Raw genomic sequence first — 24,861 nt, forward strand, 5'->3', positions numbered from 1 at the left:
TCACTTTGCCCTGTTTACTTCAGTTTCATATATAAAATGAACTAGAAAAGGAAATGTCAAACCACTTCAGTAGCTTTTCTAAGAAAACCCCAAATAGAGTCACAAAGAGTTGGGCAGGACTAATCAACTAAGGTGTGTGTGTGCAGGCACATGCACATGTATTCAGGCCTACTATGCCAAGTTCAGATAAATGAGGTCCGTGTAATGCCATTTTCCCTCACCCTTTTTCATATTTTTATATTTTGTTTTGTTTTATGTACCCCTGTTTTGTGAGATGCAGTCAATCCTCAACATATGTGCATTTAACTTTTCATGACTTCATACATTCACATTTTATTAATAACCTCTTTCACTTTCACATTGGCAACTGCACACTTTCATAACTGCACAGTAGAGGGGGGAAATTTGATAACTGCAGGTCATGCAAGTTCGTGGAGCACCTACTATGACCTGCTCGATGCTTCACTGGTCTTGTCTACCTTTCTATTGTAGAGCTCCTGGTCCACTTGTTACCTATTTTTGCTATTTGCCTTTAAAACTCAAGTTTTGTGTTACAGTTATACCCCCTAAGCCCAAGGTCCCCAAACTTTTTACACAGCTCACTGTCCCTCAGACCTTTGGAGGGCTGGACTATAAAACCCTAACCCTCACCGGGCAGCAGTGTACACAGCATGGTATCCCCTCCCCCAGACCTCCGCTCACCATGCTGATGTCTTCCATTGTGCAGCCACATAATCCTTTGCGCGGCGCCTCCTTCTAAGGCACCATGCAAAGGATTATGTCATCAGAATGTCATCAGTGCTGTACGTGAACGTCACGCTTTGCAGCCACCACATACAGTGCTCCTCTCACCAACAATGAAAGAGGTGCCCCTTCTGGAAGTGTGGTGGGGGCCGTATACATAGCTTCAGGGCCACATGTGGCCCGCGGGCCATAGTTTGGGGACCCCTGCCCTAAGCATAGTGTAAACCCTTTTGTCTCTAAGCTCAAGCATGCAAAGGCAGTGATATGTCTTAGTAAGAAAATAAAGGTTACAGGTATGGTCAATAGCAAGTTTGGTGTTAAGTTGACAATTCATTATATCCACAAAAAGGAAGAAAAAATTTATATGGTACTATAGATTTCATGTGTTATGAAAAGTAAATATTGACTAAAATCCATTTTTAAACTTTTAATTTTTAAATTCAGCCATTAGCACAAAAGATCACAGAATTCTAGGGAATCAATAGAAAGAAAAAATGTTTTCCATGTTATCCATTTTATTTTGTATATAGCATTTTATGGATTAGTTCATGATTACTGTGTTAGATATTCAAATTAATATTTTGTTATAAAAAATTTACATGCAGAAAAGTATATTTTCAGTTATCTAGCAAAAGATTAGTTCTTGGTAACCACAGAATCCTAATCTGTTTCTTGTAGGTTTAACATATCAGCATTCAAATGTTTTACTTTCATGCCATTTTCTAGAAACATTACCCCCATGAAAGTTGAGGACTGACTAGTAAAACCTTCCTCTTCTTCCTGTAATCCTTTCACACTCCCTTTTAAGATTATTAGAACAAAAACCATCCTTGGGTCCTCTGATCTTAATTAACTTATTTAGCTCCCTCTCCAATTCCTAAAGATTTTAGGGTTCTTAAAGGATATTTATTTCTTCACTTATATAGAATATAAGCATTTCATCATTATATGTCCCCTTCCATTGCTCAAATTTATTTACTTTTCTAGTTTTCATTTTACTTTTGTGTCTACATTTGAAAGTTTTATTTGGATATGGCCTTTTCATCAAGAGTACTTTGAAGGTCTTCTATCAAGGGTCTGGTTTTGTTTTTTTCTTCTATATGATTATATTCAATGTTGGCCAGTAAATTTTTCTTGGTGGTAAGCCTTTTATCTTTTCTCTCTGGCTGATTGTGGAATTTATTCATTTCTCTGTAAACTCTGAATTTTGACTATAATATTTCTGGGAGTTTTCATTTGGGGATTTCTTTTAGGAGATGACCAGGAGATATTTTTTCTCTTTTCACTTTGCCACCAAGCTTCTAATAGATCTGAGCTTTTTCAGTTGTAATTTCTTAAAATATATTATCAAAGCTTTTTTGTTTAGTTACAATTTTTAGATAGTACAGTAATTCTTAGGTTGCCTCTCTTCAATTGTTTTTCCAGGCCAATTTTTATATATGTATCTTAAATTTTCTTGCAGGTTTTTAAAAACTATTTCTTGTTCATTTCCATATTCTTTTATTTTTACTGTAGAGGTATTGCTTTTTGTTTAGCTCATTCTAAGTTTTAAGGACTCCAATTCTTTTTTTTAAAACCCTTACCTTCTGCCTTAGAACCACTACTACTGTGTATTGGTTCTAAGGCAGAAGAGTGATAACGGCTAGGCAGTGGGGGTTAAGTGACTTGTCCAGGGTCACCCAGCTAGGAAGTGTCTGAGGCCAGATTTGAACCTAGTATTTCCCATCTCTAGACCTGGCTCTCAATCCACTGAACCACCCAGCTGCTTCCAAGGAGTCTAATTCTTGAGAAAGATTTACTATTTTCTGTTCTATTTGTCTTTACATTCTAATTTTTTTACCTCTTATTTTAATTTTTCCAAATGCTTTCATATAATTGTATAAACTTATAAATATACATTTCTAGTTTTACTTTTTGGTCTTTTCTTAATTTATAGTATCTTGTAGTAGTATCCTTGAGTTTAGCATTTTGTATTATTTGCTCATCTCTAGCCCATTTCTGGTTTGGAGCTTTACTCTTAGATCAGATTCTGCTCTCTCGTATTCTTGAATGGTCTAGATAGGCCCTTCTTGGTCTTGATTTATAGAGGCTACTCTTCACCCTCTACAGAAATTCCTGATTTTTGACTTAACCTCCTTATGGCTAGACTTAGATTTTGGCCTCAGTTGTTTCTCTGTCACCTCCCAGGACAGTCCCCAACCCAGACTCGGATACCTGCATCACCTGCTGTTACCCCAACAGGAAAGCCAGATATTGTGCTTGTTGTAGCAGACCTGCAAAACCCCAGGTGTTGTCCAGGCTCTTTTTTCTACTGTGGTTTGGATTTGAGTTCCTTGTGCCATTCTGGCCAATCTCCCAAAGTGGTTCAGATGTGGGCTTTGGGAGCTATCTGGGTTTCATGGGCTAGCAAGCTGCTTAGTCTGGCCATATCTCCCTCTGTGACTCAGGCTTAGACTCCTGGTCTGGGCCCAGATTGCCTCTGTGCTAAGCTGTTTCTGTCTCTTGCAATGGCTCATACAGGAGCTGCTTAGCGACACTGCTGCCCAGGTGCTGATCTGACCTCGTGTCCTACGGTGACTCAGACATTGCAGCCTGACATATGCTTCCTGCTCACCGGATGGACTCTGTTTCTCTCTTTATAGTTTGGGTGAGGCTCCTTGAGCAATAGTCTGATCCGTCTTCATATGTGGTTCCAGCCTGCTGGCACACTGTACCAAGGCTACCCTAGATTCTTTCTGCTCAAATCTAATGCTTGTTATTGACAGCTTTTTCTTGCAATCCTAGAGATCAGACAATTTCTCTTTGGTCTTTTTTAATAGTATTCCTTCTGGTATATTTTTAGAGCCTTAGTGGTATATTTGTGGAGAATACAGACTCTAAAACATCCTAACATTAATCTCTTGGTTAAATGCTTCCTTTGTATCTTATATAGCAATGCTTCTGGTTTATATGCTTGAACGCAACTGCCATATCTTCCCCTTTCCTCTTCTCCCCAATTTGTTTCTTCTTTGGGCTCAATGTCCCCAAATCCTTCAATGACTATTCATATTATGAACTCCAGACCTATCACCATGCTGATTCTCTACCCTGAATCTGTTCCATATTATTTTTCTTCCTAAAATGCAGTGGTCAGAACTGATCATATCAATCCAAATTTGACCTGCCCAGAGCAGAGTAAAATGGGAGCTCCTGATTCATAGAAGCAATGCCTCTTGATGCCAAGATTGTATCCACTTTCTTGTTTCTTTATAAAATTCCTGACAAATAGGAGACGGGAGGCTGACTATCTGAACTTATTGCTTCTAGTTCTTTTCCTCCCACTTCTCAGTTCTTTCTAATTTGACTTAAGACCTTATCATTCAACTAAAACTCAAAATTCTTCTCCACAATTAAAAATGATCTCTTAATTACTAAATCTTGACTTCTCTGTAGGAATTGATGTTGTTTAATCACCCTCTTCTAGATACTGTCACTCTCCATTTTCATAACATTGCTTTCTTACCTTTCTTCCTTTCTGACCACTCCTCCATTTCCTATGGAAGTTTTTCTGTTATATGCCCCATGGCAGCATATGCCACATGGCTCTATCTTGATCCCTTTTCTGTTCTTTGTCTTTACTTTTACTTGATGACCTCATTAGTTTCCATGAGCTTAATTATTTCCATGAATGAACTAGTGAAAAAGCACATAAAAACTGCTAAGCTCTGGGAATACAAATAGAAAAGGAAGACAGTCACTGCTCTTTAGAAGCTCTTTCTGATAAGAAGATAATATATAACTGGGGAGTTCAGCTGTAGGTCAAGTAGTAGTACCCAGTGGGTGTTAGGGTACACTAGCAAGGCAGGTGGTTGTATCATTTTCATTGATAAAGCCATATCTATTGCTGATATTGAACCATTTGACCATGCCAAAAACTTTGTTGTGAAGATATTTCTTTTGTGAATAAATGAGTAGAGAACTTTATTTTCTACGTACTTTTGGCTGCTAGGAGGTACCTTTTGCATCAACTGCAGAGGCTGTTGGCCTGCCCATTTCACCTCTATAACATCTTTTATATGGCCCTTTCTCTACTTTGGCTTTGCTATCACTCAGATACAGAATCTCATCACACCCAGGCTATTTCAGTAGCCCACCAGTGGATCTACCTGTCCCAAATCTTTAACCCCTCCAGTCTGTCCTTCATTCAGCTGCCAACATAATTTCCTAAAACAAGGTCCAACCATGTCACATCTACTCATTAAACTCCAGTGGTTTTATAGCCTCCAGAATCAAATAAAATACTGTTTGCCATTCCAAGTCCTTCATAGGCTAGCCTCCTCCTACCTTTCTTGCACCAGTGATGTCAAACTCAAATAGAAGTTAATCACTGTATTGTACGTATTGATTTGAGAACCAAAACTTAACTTTGTGTTGTAGTTTTATTTATTTTCTTAAACAATTATAGTCTACCTAGTTCAGGATTTTTACCAGCAGTGAGTTTGATGTTACTGTCCTACACCTTACTCTCCCCAGCCACATATTCTAGATCCAATGACTGTGACCTCTTTGCTGTTTCATAAACAAGACACTATCTCTTAGCCTTAGCATTTCCTCCAGCTATCTCCATGTCTGGAATTCTCATATTTCTCATCTCTACCTACTGTCTTCCCTGAATTCCTTTAAGTACTAACTAAAATCTCATCTACAAGAAGCCTTTCCCTGATCCCCATAATTTTTCTAGTGACTCCCCTTGTTGATTATCTCCAATTTATCCTGTTTATAGGTTGTTTGTACATATATATTTGCTTGTTGTCTTTCTCATTGGATTGTGAGTTCTATGAGGGCAGACTATGTTCTTTCTCTTTTTGTATGCTCATCATTTGGCATAGTTCCTGGCACACAGTGGCAGCTTAATAAATGTTGGTTTATTAAGAGGCTGACTTACATGCCTCTATTAGAATGCTAAGATATGCCTCATTTCTTCAGTGGAGCCATGATATCATAGAAAAGAATGCCTGTTTTAGCAGTTCATATAGCAACTCAACTATCAGTCACATCCTGTGGGATTCTTGTTCTTGTCTTCCGTGAGACATCATATACAATCCTAAGCATATCCTAGAGCCATGTTGGCAAACCTATGGCACACGTGCTAGGGGGGGCTTCTTCCTTCCCCCTCTCCATGGCACCTGAGGGCATTTCTCACATGACCCGCCTGGCAGCCAAATGGAAGCGCTTCCTCCCTCCCCTATCTGGGGTGAGTTGGGCAGCTTACAGACAACGGGAGGGTTGCAGTTGGGGTATTCAGCCTTTAAAAGGTTCTCCATCATTGCCCTAGAGCTTCCCCAAAAGATATGAGTGAAGCAAGGATGGCCCATGCTCCCCATCAGTGTTTGATAACGTTCTAAAAGTGCCGTCAATAGCAATAAAACAAAGGAAAGAAATTAGAGATAGAAAGAAAGAGAGCAGTCAGGCGTCTCAGTAGATTGAAAGCCAGGCCTAGAGACAGGAGGTCCTGGGTTGATCTGACTGCAGACCCTTCCTAGCTGTGTGACCCTGGGCAATTCAATTAACTCCCATTGTCTAGCCCTTATTGTTCTTCTGCCTTGGAACTAATACACAGTAATGACTCTAAAGGGTTTAGGGGGAAAAGACATAAAGGTAGCCAAAGAGGAAATAAAACCACTGATGACAAGATGCGATATTTAGAAAATAAGAAGCAATCTGTAAATAAATTATTAAGAATTAATAGTTTTAACAAAGTTGCAAGCTACAAAGTAAACCCACAAAAATCAACAGCATTTCCATATAATAATAATAACCAAAAAACAATCATGGAAAGAGAAATATCATTCAAAATAAATGGATAAAATATTTGGAGAATACTCGTATAGATAGATTCAATTACAAATATACATGTATATGATACTAAAAGCTATTCCTCCAAATGGATAAATGGTCAAGGGATATGAACAAACAATTCTCAGAAACTTATAAATTATTAACAACCATATGAAAGAATGTTCAATAAAGAAATGTACATCAAAACAACCTACAGTTCCTTTCATCTTCTATCCAGCAAATTGGTGAAGATAACAGAAGATGGGACTAGCCAATATGGGAAAAGTTATAGAAAAACAGGTATTCTGGTCCTGTTGTTGATAAAAGCTGTAAATTGATACAATCATTTTGGAAAGCAATAAAGCAACTAAAATGTTCATATCCTTTAACATCACGATCCCATTACTAAGTATATACCTTAAGAAGGTTATTCAGAAGAAAAAATTCCCGTATACCTCAAAATATTTATAGCAGTACTTTTTTGTGATGGCAAAGAATTGGAAATAATTAACCAACTGTGGTATGTGGATTTAATGCAATATTACTATTCAGTAAGAAATTATAAATATGAAAACTACAGAACAGCATGGAAAGATCTACATGAATTGATGTAAAGTGAATTTAAAAGAGCCAAGTAAACTAAATATGGAGGGTAGCTGTGTGACTTAGTGGATTGAGAGCCAACTCTAGAGATGGGAGGTCCTAGGTTCAACTGTGGCCTCAGATACTTCCTGGCTGTGTGACCCTGGGCAAGTCACTTAACCCCCATTGCCTAGCCCTTACCACTCTCCTGCCTTGGAACCAATATATAGTATTGATCGTAAGGCGGAAGGTAAGAGTTAAAAAAAAAAACAACTAAATATGCAATGACTACAATAATGTAAATAAAAAAAACAATAGCCATAAAAAATAAAAAAGTGAATGTTGCAGAATTACAAAAAGTAAACATGAAGAGATGTGGGAAGACACCTCTCACTGCTTTGCAGAGTTGTGAAGTCCATGAGTATGAAACATTGCATATATTTTCAGACTTTTTTTATATACATTGATTAATTTTAATGAGTTTTTATTTTATTTTCATCTTTTTAAAAGTGCCATTTTTTATATAAGATGGCTTTTTACTTTGATGGTGAAATTAATTTATTACCAAAAAAAAAAAGGTTTTTAGCAAATCTTCTCCATCTATCTGTTGTCCCTCTGTCATTATCCCTAAAAATTCTGGAAAAGACTTTGCTTAATTGAGTCTCTCACCAAGCTTTCCTTAAACTTGTTTTACCTGTACCTACTTTTGTCTATTTTATGAGATGGGACTGTTCATAATATTCTATAATTCTTTAAGAATTACAAATAAATTTATATTCCAACTATTTTTCATAAAAATTTTTGTCATAAAGCTTATTTTGTAGTTTTAACAATTATTTTGAGTTGCCTTTTAAAAATGATTTTGCTTTTCTATAATCTAGATGCGTGATCATCTTAAATTAAGAGTGAATGCTGTTTGTATCCCCAGTATTACATATGCAAACAGAGTACCCACAAGGGCCCTAAATGATCTGAAGTAAGTATTTGAAGTTATTTGTAATTTTGTTCCACAGTAGCTTCTTAAAAGTTTTTAGTGTTATTTATAATTTTTTAAAACTTAGAGAATATTTCATGGTATACACTAAAAAACTAAGAATATTCTGTTGGTGATCTTTGTATTTATTCATTAGGAAATATGGACTTTTTTCTTACCTAAGAGAGTTATTTGATGCACCTCAATTTGTGATGAGTTACCTTTGCTACCAGCATCATGTTCATGATGTCCCTGTAGGAACAGAAAAGACCAGAGCAATAATCGAGCAGGTGAGGTCATAACTAGCACTGTAATTGTACTGTGACATTTGTAAAATCCTTGTAAAAAATGACAGAAGTACTAGAAATACCATGTATAACAATAAGCTAAAGTGATAGACTTGTGGTTTTGTCTTTAAGCAACCATAAATTACTTTACCTTTTGTTTTTTTCATTTTTACTACATATTAATCAAGAACTTTGAGCTAAAACTTGATGGCAAGATGAAACAGGATGATTTGATTTATCTGGATTAAATAATAATTAGTGGTTTTAGATAAATAAATTGAATGGAACACTTCTGTTTTTATTCTTTCTCAGTGAGTGACTAGATTATAGCGATGGTACAGTGGGAAAGCATAAATTACTGAATTGTCAAAATCTAAATTATCTTCTTGGAAATATGTGACTTTGAAATGATGATATGAAATCATACAGTCAGTATCATCCTTTTACATGTGAAAGTCCACCACCCTATAGAAACCTGTCCTTAGTTAGAACAGCTATTCAAACTGCCTTTTTCACTGCCACCAGTGCTGTGACTCTTAAACACACCCACACTCATGCACACTTATTCCTCACAGTATATATACATGTACTTACTGACTTTATCTCTCCAGTGCCTTCTCCCATCTTTTACTGATTTACAGTGGCGTAATAAATATTTCTCTTTTGCCCACATAACCAACTCTTCTAGAATTTCACACAAATCATTACAAAATTACAGAGGATCAACCACTAAATTGTACCCCTAAAACAGGAATCATTAATATTTTTTTATGTCATGGACCATTTTGGCAGTTTAGTGATGCTCTGAACCCTTTTTATAGATGAATGTTTTTACATGCATAAAATTTATAGATTACAAAAGAAACTTTGTTAGTAAAATATTTTAAAAATCAAAAAATGTTTCCCTCTTCCAAGGTCATGGATCCCCTGAAATCTATCTATGGATTCCAAATTAAGAATGTCTCCCATAGAAGAATCACTGCAAAGTTCTTACTTTAGCAGGCCTTACCTTTAGGAATCCTTTCCCCAGCACATAACTTTAAGCCCTTATGAAGTCTACCACCATCTGTTTCCTAAAGCCTTTCAGTGAACTAACTTTGAGCTTTAAGGAAGCAATTTCAGAAATTACTGTCCTCAGATTTTAAACAAGGAAGTGGAGGCTCAAGTCGGTTAAGTGATGTGCCCATGGTCACATGACTTGGAAACATCAGAGGCAGGATTTAAATGTGTATTTACCTGACTGTACTGCATCTGTCATTCTGTGCTAGTTCCTGACCCATTTTCCTATAAAAATAGTATAAAACCTGTAGTTCTATTAATAGTGCTGTTTCCAGATAAGAGACCCAAGTAAATTCTGTCTTGCCTAATCGTGGCGTTGGGAGTAAGCTATCTTCTTGAAGATTATGCTGGCAGAGAGGAGACCAGCTGGGACTCTGAAGGCTTTGAGTCTGGGCCCATCAGTGAGCTTGGTAGCTATGATGTGAGGACCAGCCTCATTCATTTAAATGCCGAAAGTTTAGCTTTATTTCCAGCAATTCCTGATGTCTCTCAAGTGAAATTTAGAGGGGTAAGTAGAAGCAATAGCTACCTAATGAAGTCATGGATATTTCAGATTATTAAAGTAAAGGATTTTTTAAAAAGAAAAAGTTATGCTTTTACCTTTGAGTAAGGCATGTGTTTCTTTTTCTATTGAGCAGGATACTGCATATTGTAGTGGGGAAAACCCTGAGCTAGAAGTCAGAAAGTCTCAATTCTGGTGGCCATTCTCAGCCATTAGCTGACCTTGGACAAGCCACTTAGCCCTTTGAATCCTCTAGTTTCCTTATATGTAATTTGAAGGTACCTGGGGTGATCACTAAAGTTCTTTCTGATTCTAAAATGGTATATGATTCTTAAGTTGAAAAGTTTAGGGGCAGCGGGGTGGCTCAGTGGATTGAGAGACCCAGGCCCAGAGATGGGAGGACCTGGGTTCAAATCTGGCCCCAGATACTGCCTAGCTGTGTGACCCTGGGCAAGTCACTTAACCCCCATTGCTTTGCCCTTTACCAGTACACAGTATTGATTCCGAGACAGAAGATAAGGGTTTTTTAAAGTAAATAAATAAAAAATAAAAAGTTTAGCAAGATATGGATAGAGGTCCCTGCTGGCATTCTGCACTTAATTTCAAATTAGTGAAGTAAAATGAAGTTAGCTCACATCTATATGGTGCCACTTTGTGCCAGGCACAAAGCTGAGCGCTTTACAGGAATTATCTCTTGATCCTTACAACAACTCTGGGAAGTAGTTACTATTATTATCCTCATTTTACAGATGAGGAAACTGAGGTAAACCGGTTAAGTGATTTGCCTAAGGTCACGTAAGAGTGAGCTGCATTTGAACTAAGGTGTTCTTAACTCTAGGCCCAATTTGTTATCCTCTGCTCCATCTAGCTGCCCCAACTCCTGAAAGTTCTTTTCAGTTTGTTTTGTTTTATTTTTTTTAGATCATTAAGCTTGTAGGAATTGTTTAACTGAAGGTTTAAAGATAAGTACTGGTATAAAAGTAGGATTTTAGGGAATCATCAGATGGAATTTTAAAGGGTCTGTTGTAGTTTTAGAAAAAGAATCCTCAGCAAAGAGTCATTGTAGACATAAGAGACTTTGAGCCCCATAAAACACTTCATTTCTATCTAACAGGCCACTCAGCTGTAAAGTTGCCACACTGAAAGGCATGGGAAGCCAGAGGTCCTTTAAGAGACTAAGGAAATCACAGAACCTTTTTGATTGTCCTATTATTCCTACTAATTTCTCAGTAGAAAAAAATTAACAGAGTATTACATCTAAGACCCCATACAACATAGAATTTGTTTCTAGTTTTATATTCTGTAGGTAGATATGGTGCTTGGTCAATAATTGGTTTGGATAAACCTGAATTGCCATGTAGGGACATTTATACAGGGTTGTATGGTTTATGCTTAACTTTTTCAAAATGGGAAAATGGAAGGAAATAAGGTGTGATTTGTTTATGGTGACTACAGTTAGTCTTTGAAAACACTGAAGCTAGAAAATATTTGTCATTTTGTATTTATACTTTGAGGTAAAAGATATATGCAGTAATTCTTTGATTTGCCCAGGGTATTTGAAATAAGCTAATGGTAAGGCAGTTTCTAGGTCTTTTGGTCTCAGAGTTCATTCAGTAATTAGTCTTTATTAAAAACTAGCAAAAATTTATCAACCATTTTTCTTGATATAGTTGTCTCACTTTAATCCTTCAGAACTCAAATGTATTCATTTGTGCTTTGATCCTTTAAAAAAAAGTGGGAATAATCATGGTCATAGGAGTGATCATATTTTTCATTTTAGGTTATCCATGAAACCAAACTGAAACAACTTTACACAGCTCATGAAAAGTATGTAGTGAAAACTTCTGTTTATTCAAATGACACCATTTCAAGCAACACACACCTAAAAACAGCCCAGTTTCTCACATTTACTGTGAATGTACAAGAAAGAAGACAATTGGAAGAGCAAGATAAGGTTAGTTATCTGACCAAAGAAGGTAGCAATGCTCTTTCCTCTTCTCGGCCCTCCCCTTCTCCCCTTCTCCCCCCCTTCTCCCCCCCACCCCCAATCAAAGAAAAGTCTGACCTATATAAAACCAGAGTCTTAATATTAATTACCTCAGGGCTTCTACTCACTGCCATACAAATAGTTTCATGGAGTTGCATGGTACAGAATGAGAAGTAAGCAGAGGGAGATGGGGGGGGGGGGGGGCTGGTAGATTCCACAATGGAGTGATGTTTTTAATATGTATAACTGACAAGCAGTTGTCCTAGTAGAAAACAGAAGGAGAAAATTAAAGAACAAGAGAGAACAAGTAACCCATCCATGTCAGCCTCCTCCCCAATCTTCAAAAGCCAGAGTTTAGAAGTTACTATTGTCTCCAAAATGGATGACAGTCAAGAGAATTTATTCAGGATAAAATTGACATCCTTAACTTGGAGTCTTAAGAAGGCTGGCATGACAGGAACAAAGAAGTTTAAACTTGTCAAAAAGAACAAAATGTTTGCCAAGCTATTTCTTTAGCATCCTTTACCTCCTGATATAACACAGTTTTTATATTCCTTTTGAATGGGATGTTTCTGGCTCAGAGGTATCCTGATTTTATGGACAAGGCTAGGAAATAGGAATTTGAGAGTAATGGGACAGGTTTCGTGGGTAGTTTTATGTGAATCTTTTTATATACATTTTTCCTTTGAATTATTATTTTATGGGTTACGGGCTATATTTTGGGGTGGCCTTTATTTAAAAACCTATTAGAATTGAAATGAGATTTGTTAAAATGTGTATTTACAATTTAAATCTCTATCTTACATAGGAAATAAAGGAAAGATTTCAGACACTAGATACAGAGTTAACAACTTTCTATGAAAAAATCAAACATCTTGAACACAGAGACAATGAATTCAGAAACCAAAAGAAGGACCTTCAAGACAGGAAAACCAAAAAGAATCACCTGGAACAAAAAATTGGTTCCAAATTAGATAGGTATTATATTTTCACCCTAAGTTGTTATTGTTAATTTTTTTCTTCTCTCTTTAATAATAATACTAATGACTCGAATGAATCCATATTGCACTTTAAAGTTTACAAGCCACAACAGTTATATAAGGTAGCTAATACAATGTATTTTTACCATTTTGCAGATCAGGAAATAGGCTTGGAAGTTGTAATGTGCCAGGGGTTGCTCAGCTAATAAGTATTGAAGGCAGGATTTGAACCCAGGTTATCTGGCTCTAAAAGTCTTGCACTTTTTCTAGTATATCACACTATAGTAAGTGACAGATTTTTATGCAAGTACAGTTTTTACCTTACAATGAGTTCCTAAAAAATTATAAGTTCAGTCATATTAAATTGATATGAACTCACATCTACAAAAGAATCCTAATTTTTAATTATTTTAAGTGAAATGCTGCCCTCTTGCCTGCAGCTAATATAAACTTCTTCTCTTTCAAAACTTTCTATGATCTAACTCCATTAATTAATAGAGTTTAATCTTGGCAATCAAATGAATGTTCTAACCATCTCCTACATTTGTCATGGGTTGTTTTTTTTTTAACCTTTATGCCTTTGTTTTTGAATTTCCTTTCTGCCTAGAATCCTTTTATCTTCTCTGTAACTTTCTTCTTTCAGTCCTTCAATGTATAATTCAAGTTGGTTGATTTGTTTTAAAAGTTATGTTGTTTGTGTTTAGAACACTGAGTACTAGTTCTTGATGCCTTATCTCCCAGTTTTTTGAGGACATGAACTATGCCATGCTTTGTTTTTCTATTGAATTTGCCACAATACTGGCAGTCATGGTAGGCGCACCATAATTGTTCAGTAAACACCTTTAAGGTCATCTAGCCCAGGCAGCTCTCATTTTATAGTCTAGGAACCTGAGGACCCTTTAAAGTTAAGTGTCTGGCTAATTCCAAGATTGGATGGCTATTAAGTGGCAGAATTAGGATTTGGATGTAAGAATATGTCTCTTCTAGGTATTTTGGAATATCTATATCTAAGTATCATTTTATTTCTTGTATAGTTTAAAATCATTAGAAGAGACTACTTACAATCTTGAAGCAGAGGAGAAGACGACAAATGCCAAAATCAAAGAAATTAATGTCCAGAAAGCAATGCTGGTTTCTGAATTATTGAGCCTAATTAAGGTAAGGTTTGAAACTTGGGGTAGATATGCCAAGAGAAGATAGTAACGCCTGTTAAAATCCATGGTTTTGCCATTCTGAAGTAAGATGTTATTCAAAATTTTACATGCCCAAAAGCACATTTTATTAATGAACATTGACTTGAACTTGACTTCTACCATTGTAAGTCAAGTTACACAAAAAGAAAGCTCCATTGAACTAAGCTTTTGGAAACAACTTGTACTTATTACTATTATTTAACCTGAAATAGACATTTTCTATTGTAATAATTACATTTAACTTAATTTGTTTTGCAGGAAACTTGTAAATAGAGTTGACACAAATTATTCAAGAGATCAATTAAATTGATTTTTAAAAATTATATCTTGTTATTTTGTTTGCTGTTCAGTCTTGAATAAAGTTTTCTTAAATTTAAATTATGAAACTTGAGAGAGTTTATAAAATCTAAACAAGCTTTTATGGATTTTCTTACCAGGATTGCACAACGTTGAATGTACAAAAGGTAGATTTAGTTCTTGAGCTAGCCACTGAAGGCTATGAGAAGAACAAATTAGAAAGAGAATATAAAGCTACAACATTAAACCTGCGACAACTAGAGGTAAGGTTTTACTTTTTGCTGATCTTAGCCAAGTTAAGATTTGAATCCCTGTCTTTTGAATTGATATATCCCATAAGCTCCATTGTCTTTATGAAGCCTTCTGATTAAAAAATTATTTTATTCAAAACAAGAGTTTATTTGGGGGTGGGTTGAAATAGGAATTTTAAAAAAAAATTTTTTTACATTTATTTAGAATATTTTCCACCCATTTCCTCCCCCTTCCAGAGCTGACAAGCAGTTCCACTGGGTTATACATGTATTATTGTTTAAAACTTGAAATAGACATTTTTTTAAAGTACATTACCTAATTTGATTATTTTGTACCATTGACCTTTGTTTTTCTGATAGTTTCTGGACATTAAGGTCTTTATCATCAGTAAATAATAGCTGGTATATTTGATTGCTTTTTTTACATTCTGTAATATTTCGAGGTGGATTAAAAATAAAATATGTGTGTCTATTAGTTCTATATCTGAACATTTTCATTAAGTCATTGAAAGAAGTCTTCAATATATTCAAACAATAGTCTAATCTTTTTGAAATTATATTTTTATGTTCTTTAAAATGTTTTAAATGATGAGAATTGAGGATAGATGTGCTATACTCACGTTAAGTTAAAAGCCAACAAAAATTGGAGATGGTGCATGAGGTTATCTTCAGAGAGTAAAAGAATCAAAACCAGGATTGTATTCTATACTCTTATTAACATTTTCCTTATTATGTTATAAGATGTTTCATTCAAAATCTTAGATTAACTATAGACTGGTTCTCTAGAGGCAAGATAGGGCATAAAGCACCTGCTTCAGGCCTTAGGGTCAGGACCACATGCAAGTCACTTTTCCTCTCCCAGACTCTGTTTTCTAATCTATAAAATTCAGATAATAATACCTATGGTACCAAGCTTGTAAAGTGATCTGGATAAAACACTCTGTAAACATTTAAAAGGCCTATGTAAGTGCCAGTAATTATTATTAGACTACAGAGTAGACATTAACAAAATCTAGATTTTTTTTTCTTGACCTTGCTCCTGATTCTAGACCAAAAGGAATATGTTCATTTCTTTGTGTTTAGAATCACAAAAACTGTTTTCAAGTACCTGTTCTGCCACTAATTAGCCACATGACCTCAGACAAGTCACATAACCACTCTTTAGTATCCTCATCTGTAAATTGAGAATAATAATGCTTTTGAGTTCCTGTTTGGGTGTATTGATTCCCAAAAGTAGAATAATGACTTGAATCCATTATTCCTAATATCAGCATGCCATGCTGAAGACTTCTCAACCATAAGAGAACTCTTTGTTAGCTCATCTTCACTTGCCAGAAGCAGTGAGTGAATGTGTGCAGAGTGGTTTCCTTTCCCCTACTCGGCTTCCTGTATGTATTCCTCGTGTTTGTCATTCTTTATTCAATTTCCACATGCTACTGTTATTTCTCTTGCTGTTCCCTCTTCAACCAAACCAATAGAAAATTGCCTTAATAGATCAGATATCAATAAACTGTTTACATAAATAATACCAATTTTTCAAATTATTCCTGTTGTCAGTATTTGCAAGTTTTCAAGCGATGACCGGATTTTCACTTTCTGAAATCCTTTTGTCTTGTGCTATAAATATACCAGTAATCTGATTGAAATGGGAGAGGTGTTTATTATAGTTGTGGTTATATATGACAGAAAGAAGAAAGAATAAAACAGTGCTGATGAAAAAGAAAGTAATAGAAAATGTGGTAAAAGTTCAAGCTATCTAGTATTATTTAAATTCTTTCATATAAAATCTTTTCCAGCATTTTTTGACTCTTGTATTTCAATGTTAGTAATATATATTTTGATACATCCAATATAATTAGGGTAGGCATTCTTTATACTTAAGCAAAGTGTAATGACATTATGCTTTTTTACTTAAACCTTTTATTTTTTGCCACATCCCCCTATAAATCCTTCAAGAAGATTTTTACCCAGTATAATGAATATATGCATATGTTTGTATTATACATAGTCCTGGATTTAAAATAGTGAATAGCTTTTCTCTGGTAACCTCTAGTAAAAGATGTTAAAATAGTTCTTCAGAGAAGTTATTCTTTAAATATATTTTTATGTACATATATGTGTAGAGTCCAGCTCATCAAGTAATTTGTGGGTCACAACCTGGGATAAAAGGAATGTGGTTGGTATCAGGAGGGTCACAGATAGACTTACAAACCTTTTGCTGATCAGTGACAGTTTATTGATTTCAGGTAACTATTTATAAATGGTTAGATCAGGCAGAGGGATTAGATCATTCACAATGGAAGTCAGTGATCAGGATGAAAACAATGGATTAAACTACCTAGGTGGCTCTGAACAAAGTTTTCTATAGGTGTCAATTCACCATGTCAATGTGTGACCCAGCTTTTTACAGAATACTATATGTTCTTCTCACAGAATTCCTGCATCAGTAATTTCTTGAAAGAACATACTGTATTTTTGGTGAGAGGATGGGTTGAGTTCTTATGTTGAGGGGCATGCTACATGTCTAGCTGTTTCTAGGCAATGGCTACCTAGAGATCTTGCAAACTGGGGTAGATTGGGCATTCCAAAGCCTTGCTTGATGGAAGCTCCTGTTCTTGTCACACTGTTCGGTATAGCTTATAATTCTGATATATAATGTAGAGTTTATCTATTCATATAATACATATATTCATATGGATATGTTCTTCTGAAGAACTGTTCTGACCTCTTCCACTAGAGGTCACCCAGCAAAAAGCTGTTACCTATTTTAAACTGAGAGAATTTGTTCTTAAAAAGTTTGTGTATGCATGTCACAAGTACACAAAATATATATGCATGTGTCATATATGTATACATATATATGTGTGTATAATAATTTTTGAGACATTTTCTGTAGAGATATTCTAATATCTTCCACTAGGGGTCACCCATAGAAAAATTGTTCCCTATTTTAAACCCAGATCTGCCTATAAACAAACTTTTTCAAAAAATAATCGGAGCAAATGTATCAGATTCTTATTTCTTAAGAATTTTGTTTAGAATTAGTAATGTGACTTGAAGTCTTTTTTCTATAGTTTTGCTGTACTGCACTCTTTGCTCTGAAGGGGAAAAAAAAAAGAAATTAGAGTCATTGTTCCCTTAAGTGACATAATCCCTTATATATTATTATAAAGGGTGATTCTTGTGAATAGGACCAAATTGGCCATATCTGGAACCCTAGATAAGCAGTCTCAAGAATTTGTCTCTTGAAATCTCTTGCCCTTAATATTTCAACACTTGCACTGAAAATCTGTCTCAGAGAATCCCAAAGGAAAAAAAAGCAGCCAAAACTGGCCATCCAGGAGCTTCAGTTTCCAGTGGTGCAGGATCCCTGAAAGCGGTAATATATTGTGCAGTATGAGGTATCAATAAGGCTGGTAACAGTTCTAGTGAATTTATTCTCACTGCCTTGCCAGATCAAGCATCTTAGGGTAGCAGACTATAGGAACTAGTTAGTTCTAACTCAGATTTGAGAAATTGGCTCAGGATACAGGAAACCTTAATCTTATACAAGTGTTTTTTCATTTGGGTTTTTCTTCCTGTACTAGTAACAGTTGTAGCCCTGTTATGTAGAACAGTTATGTTCTGTTGTCATATCTCATCCCCATGATATTACTATTGAGGGAGATAGGGGATCACATTGATACCTGTGGCTCTAGGCAGAAGAGTAGTGCTATTTTTCCTTTTATAACATGTTTCCACTATGTAGTTAAAACTTTCTTACATGGATATATATTGATATAACTTACCTTTGATTCTTAGAATAAAATTTTCATTTTCTTATGAATTAGTTAGCCATAATTTTCAATGCTGTTTCATTTGATTTACTCATTGTGAAGCAAAGTACATACATAAATTTGCTGTGATGATTTAAAGAAGTAGATCTTTAAATAACTAACACAAATCTTTAAAAACCCTCTTTTTTTTTTAAATAATAGCAACAATTCAATGATTTTGGTGAAACTAAACGTAGACTTCTAGAGAAGTGCAAAGAACTTATGAAGAAAGCTAGGCACATATGTAACCTTGGCCCAGACCAGAGCATTCCTCAAGAGTACCAGACAGTAAGTATGAGAATACATAATGATAGAAATGTTACTTTTATTCTTGTTAGCGTTTAACTCTCTTGCATAGTCCTACCCCATACTACTAAAAGACAATGTGGTATAAAAGGAAAGAGTATTGGATTGAGAATCAGATGGCTTAGATTCTAGTCTTGGTGGTGGTGCCTTTCATGAACTGTTTGATGTTGATGAAGTCATTCAATTTCTCTGTGCCCATTTTCTTATCCCCACAGTGGGTGTAACAAGACTTGTACAAACTACTTATGAGGAAATTGCTCTTTAAATTGTTAAGTGCTGCCTTAGAATGACAATTCAAAAGGGGATATTTTTGTATCCCTAGTACCAAAATCCAAGAAATCATTCTCCTCTGATCACTTACTTTGCTCCTTTCTTTATACCCATTTCTACTTTATATATATATAAAGTCAGTCCCAATATATACACATATAGGGACAATCATAGAAACTGAAGGCCAGCAGTTAGATTGCAAGGTTAGAGTATTGAATGGAAGCTTATCAAAGAATCCAGTAAGAAAAGAAGAAAATCCTTTAAGTTCTCCATTTAAATGTTAAATGTCTACAAAACACTGATATACTAGAGAACATAAAAGACTTGGTTTAGTCCAGTTTCTCCTACTGATTACACAGTTCTGTGACTGCTATTTTTTTATGCTTTTTTTCTCTCCCTCTGCCTCTATTTCTCTCTCCCTCTTCCTCTACCCCTCTCTTTCTTTTTTCCCCCTCTCCCAACTTCTTTCCCTCCCTCCCTCCTCTCTCTCCCGCTCTCTTCCCCCACCCCCAATACTCTTTTGCTTCAGCTTCCTTAGAAGAGGGAAAGAGACTATGATAATGTAGAGTTTTGAATTTAGAGTTGGAAGATCTGGGTTCAAACCCTGAGTTGCTCTTTTTTACAGCATATTCTTAGACAAACCATATAACCTGTTGGGCCTCTTATTCTTCAGCTATAATATGAGAGAATTTGATTGTATGACTTGTAGACCCTTCTAGGTCTAAATATACTGTTTTAAACACTGAAACTTATAACACACAGGTTTTGGCCATTTCTTCACTTCATATTAGCCATATGGGTTTTTCTTAACTCTTACCTTCTGTCTTAGCATTACTACTGTTTATAGGTTCCAAGACTGAAGAGCAGTAAGGGCTACGCAATGGGGGTTAAGTGACTTGCCCAGGGCCACATAGCTAGGAAGTGTCTGGGATTAGATTTGAACCTAGGACCTCCCATCTCCAGGCCTGACTGTATTTACTGAATCATCTAGCTGCCTCCTGCCATATGACTTTTAGCAAATAAAGTCCTAGTTTTCTTTGGGAGACAGTGTAGATTGTAGTACAGTGTACACTGGAAAGTGTACAGTGTAGACAGTTACATTGGAAAGGCCACTGGATTTGGAAGATTCAAATTCTAGCTCTGCCACTTAATACCTATATGATATCAAATAAGTCATTTAACCTCATTGGTTTTCAGTCTCCTTATATATAAAATAAAGGAGTTGGCCTAGATAACCTGTGAAATCTTTTCTAGCTCTCAATATGTGATCACTTCTTTGAGATGAGGTTCAATTAGATCAGTGATGGCAAACCAATGGCATGGGTGCCAAAGCCAATGATGCAGAACACTCTGTGGATGTGCACGCGCACACACACACACACACACACACACACACACACACACACATACACATACACATACACATACACATACACATACACACAAGTGCCTTACATAATAGGAAGGCAGAGGGATTCAGGTGGAGCTGCTCCCCACCCCCTCTCCACCCTGCCTGACTACATTTTTTTCACAGCCCCTACCCCTCTGTCCAGCAGCCAATGAGAACACACAGGGGGTTAAGTGGGTAGCTCACCAGCGGCAGAGCTGGAGAGGAGTGGAGAGCTCCAGCCACTCCCCTCCCCCTCTCTACACTCCCTGAGGATATTCTTCACTTGACCCAGCAGCCCAATGGGAGCACTTCCTCCCTCCCTTGTGTGGGGTAAGGAGAGGCATGGCACATGGTGGAGGCAGGGGATGGCACTCCATCTCTAAAAGGTTAGCCATCACTGAACTAGATGATCTCTAAAGCTTTCCTTTTAACTTTTTCTAAGATTCTAGAATTAAGACAGGAACTGCATAAATGGGTGGCAAGTTCTTTAAAAATAATGCCTAGTATTTACATGGGATTTTCATTTTTGTATCTTGTACTTTGATATTTTGGCATGTCAATGACTTGATCAGTGTAGGTAATATTTTCCTTGGAATTCACCCAGAATTTATAATTCCTTCTCATTCCAATTGATTCCTGCCCATTTCCCTCCATAATTCATTGCTAGTTATTTAAAATGTTAACTGCTTCATACAGATAATTAAAGGGTAAATTAAGTGTAAAGAACTTGAGAAATGCCTCTAGTAGGGATTAAAGTTGTCCTCCTTAAATACGATAATGTTACAGAATTGATAGATGATATTTGTTCATTATGGAACTTAATCTAGATTCATACTGAAATATCTCAGTTTTAAAATGTACTAGTGTTTCATGTTATACAGTAGTGTGATAATTAATAAGTAAAGGTCCTTATAAAAATTAACTCTTTGTTCCTTGGTATTTTCTACCTTTAAAGAAGCAGTGTGATTGTGCCCAAGAGAATCATACTATTCTCTGAGAAGTATAAAATGGAGTAGGTACAATAAAGGCCCTTCTTCTACCTCTACCTCTACCTCTATTATACCAATTTTCAAAAAGAAAGGAAGTCAAATTGCTTTCTAGACAATGAAAATAAGGAGAGATAGGCCTTAATATAGTAAAAATTAGTCAATGAATAATTAGGATCATAAAATTACACCAAATCTCAGCTCAAACAACTTAGGCATGGTTGTACTGAATGACTTCTGAAATATAATTTCCTCATAAAGTTCATTGACAGCTCTACTTGAAGATTTCCAGGTTAGGGAACATAGGACCTTAGGCCATCTTTAAAGAACTCTTTAATTGTTGGGCACATTTCTATTAAGTTGAACTTTACTCCTTGCTCCTAGTTCTGCCCTTTGGATCTTTTTCATCCTGTATAAAGTGTAGAACTTTATATTTATCTCAATTAAATTTTGCTAAATGCCTCATTAACATATGTAGTCTAGTCCATCAAGATCCTATTGGAGCCAGCCATACAACATTTACTCTCCCTCTCAGATTTGTGTACTATGCAGATTTCAGAAGCAAGTGACCAGTTACTTTATTGAAGTTCTGGCTATGATTATAGAACATACAGTGCCAAAGACAGATCCTTAAGGCCTTCCTTGAGTTCTTCCAAAGTTGAAAGGGCCTTTAGATATCTTCTAGTTCAGCTCTTTCACTTTATGTATGAAGAAACTGAATCCCTTAAAAGATTCAACAACTTACCGAAGAAATAATATATGTGAGAGCCCAGAAACAAATTCAAGTGTTTTGACTCCATGTCCTTGCATTACACAGTAATTTAAAACGGTGGAGTGAAAACAGTAGGTTTTGAAAGACAGACTAAAGAGTTTGTGTTTCATCTTGTGCATTGTTTAGTTTTAAAATGCTATTAAGTCCTTCCTCTTTACCTACCCAAATCTCAACTCTGGACCCTGTGTCAGTCAACACACACTTATTAAACACTCAAAGTATGCCAGGCACTGTGCTAAGCAATGAAAATAGAAATACAAGCCAAAAGGCAGGCCCTGCCCTCAAGGAACTTGCATTCTAACAGAGCGTGTAACAAACATAAGAAAGCTAAGAAGGGGATGGGGAGAGGAGTGGAGAAAGAAGAGGACCTAATGTCTGTAGGAACAGGACCCTATGGGGTTTAAGAGAGGAATCCCCTGGCTTCTCACTTTAAATGGAACCCTCCACCCTTCAATCAGGAAAGAAGGGAATCCAGGGTCAGAAGGTACTTGTGAGGGATTAATGTGATCTTCCAGGATAAAGAGTTTTTTGGGGTATAATGGAAAGATCCAGTGGAATACACTGTGGTGGGAAATGAAGAGTAAAGAATTTCCTGACCAATCTAGCCTGCCTGATTTCTCATTCTAATTTTAAGTTCCAATAACATTTTATACTATTCTTTTTCATACTTGATGTCAAGTTACATTATATTCTTTACCTTAATAATATTGATTATGCAGCTTGTTTTCCCAAGAAGAAAACTGTAAACTTTTTTTTTAACCCTTACCTTTTGCCTTAGATCCTGTATATTGGTTCTAAAGCAGAAGATTCGTAAGGGCTAGGCAATGGGGGTTAAAGGACTTCCCCAGGGTCACACACCTGGGAAGTGTCCGAGATCAGATTAGAACCCAGGACCTCCCATCTCTAGGCCTGGCTCTCCATCTACTGAGCTCTACTCAACTGTCCCTATAAGCTTTTTTAAAGCAAACCTTGTATAATTCTTTTTTATGCCTACATGGTACCAGCCTAAGTAAATACTTATTGAGTTATGTTATTTGTTTCTTAGTATTCTTACTATCTAGTACTAATGGACATTTTTTTTTCTTTTAGGCTTTCCAAGATCTCCCAAACACAGTGGAAGAAATTGATTCTTTACTTGCTGAAGAGAAGACTAGGGCTTCTTGCTTCACAGGCCTGAATGCTTCAGTATGCTTTCCACCCCCAGTCTCCTTAGTACTTGCCTCCCACTCTGTACTAGAGCTCTTGGTAATAATAAGCTAGACAGCAGGAACAATGTGCTGTAAATGCCAGATTCTGAATCTATTAGAATTTTAAATAGATTCTTCCTAAGGAACAGGGTGTTCTTGCCTTTTCTTTATAAAAAGAATAGTGGGGCTAACCTATAATACTGCAATGTCTAACATTTTTCAAAAGAGAGAAATGTCATATTTTCAGTACATAAGGAGTGCATAAGTTAATTGCATGCAAACAAAGCAACACACAATTGGCATTTTTAAGTTAAGGCTTTAATTGATGCACATTTTAAGTTATTTTATCTTCTGAAAGATTTCTCCTAAAGTAAGGTACTTTTTACTGCCAGGTTGTTGAAGACTACAAAGAAAGAGCACAAGAAATACAACAGTTAACTGAAGAACTAGAGCAAAAGACAAATGAGCTGGATAACTATAGACAGACCATTTCAAAGGTGATAATTTAAATTGTTTTTTGCCATTTGCCACTAATGATAACATGAGAGGCAAGGTTTTAAAAGGGTAGATAATATACTTACTACTAAAATTGGGGTTGGTTTGTTTTTTCAAGAATTTTTTTTATGGAAAATTCAATATCAAAGTTTATTCTGTATGTAATAAGATAAAATAAAAATTATTCAAATAGTGATAAAGACTAATTTGGTATATGTTATATTCTTTTTGTAATATAATAGTTCTAGTTATTTTTATGTTACTATACATTTGTATCTTTACTTTTAGGTTAAAGAAAGGTGGCTCAATCCTTTGAAACATCTGGTAGAACAAATCAATGAAAAATTTGGCAGCTTTTTTAGTTCCATGCAATGTGCTGGTGAAGTAGATCTCCATACAGAAAATGAGGTATAACTATGTTCTCTAAGCAAACTTTAAAGACTATAAAGAAATTAAAGAACATAATTATTATAATTTGCTTTTTTCCTATAGAAATCCTCCTTAAGCTTACTCAGTCTGATACCTTAGTATTTTTCTGTTAAAAACTGTTGATCACTGAAAAAAAATTTTTTTGAAGGAAAGAAAAATGTCAGTTCAATTAGGCTGTTTCCTTGGTGACTTTTAAAGATTAGTGAATTAATGATTTCATTATCAACCCTCTGTTACAGTCTAATAAAAGTCTGAGTAATAGTAATTGAGAAATGATGTATATTATTTCTGACACTTCCAACTTGGTGAATAATAATTAAAAATTCCCTTTTTTCCCTCTGATTTAGAATTTCATTGTAGAATTTCATTAGTGTGAAAACTTCTTAAAAGGAATTAGTAATATTGAAATAGCTGGAGGTTCAAAGATTTTAATATTGAAAAGTAAAGTAATAAAATGTACCATAAGAAGTAAAGCAGAATGTTACTGCCATAAAATAGTGAAAGGACATTTGTTAATATGTAAGTATTGATTAACACTT

At 35.6% G+C, this 24,861-nt stretch overlaps 1 protein-coding gene across 9 annotated transcripts in view; it reads left to right on the forward strand.

Annotated features, from left to right (window-relative positions):
• The window catches only part of SMC5 (structural maintenance of chromosomes 5), a 91,116-nt gene that overhangs the window by 42,601 nt on the left and 23,654 nt on the right, over window positions 1–24,861 (forward strand). For all 9 annotated transcript variants that reach the window (XM_056806245.1, XM_056806242.1, XM_056806241.1 and 6 more), the window contains exons 12-21: window positions 8,025–8,119; window positions 8,274–8,406; window positions 11,745–11,918; window positions 12,760–12,929; window positions 13,966–14,089; window positions 14,562–14,684; window positions 18,650–18,775; window positions 23,301–23,396; window positions 23,791–23,895; window positions 24,182–24,301. In XM_056806245.1, the coding sequence (XP_056662223.1) occupies window positions 8,025–8,119; window positions 8,274–8,406; window positions 11,745–11,918; window positions 12,760–12,929; window positions 13,966–14,089; window positions 14,562–14,684; window positions 18,650–18,775; window positions 23,301–23,396; window positions 23,791–23,895; window positions 24,182–24,301 (1,266 nt within the window). The remainder of the gene's footprint in view (window positions 1–8,024; window positions 8,120–8,273; window positions 8,407–11,744; window positions 11,919–12,759; window positions 12,930–13,965; window positions 14,090–14,561; window positions 14,685–18,649; window positions 18,776–23,300; window positions 23,397–23,790; window positions 23,896–24,181; window positions 24,302–24,861) is intronic.

The sequence above is a fragment of the Monodelphis domestica genome, chromosome 7, assembly GCF_027887165.1.
Source record: "Monodelphis domestica isolate mMonDom1 chromosome 7, mMonDom1.pri, whole genome shotgun sequence".
Classification (NCBI taxonomy): domain Eukaryota; kingdom Metazoa; phylum Chordata; class Mammalia; order Didelphimorphia; family Didelphidae; genus Monodelphis; species Monodelphis domestica.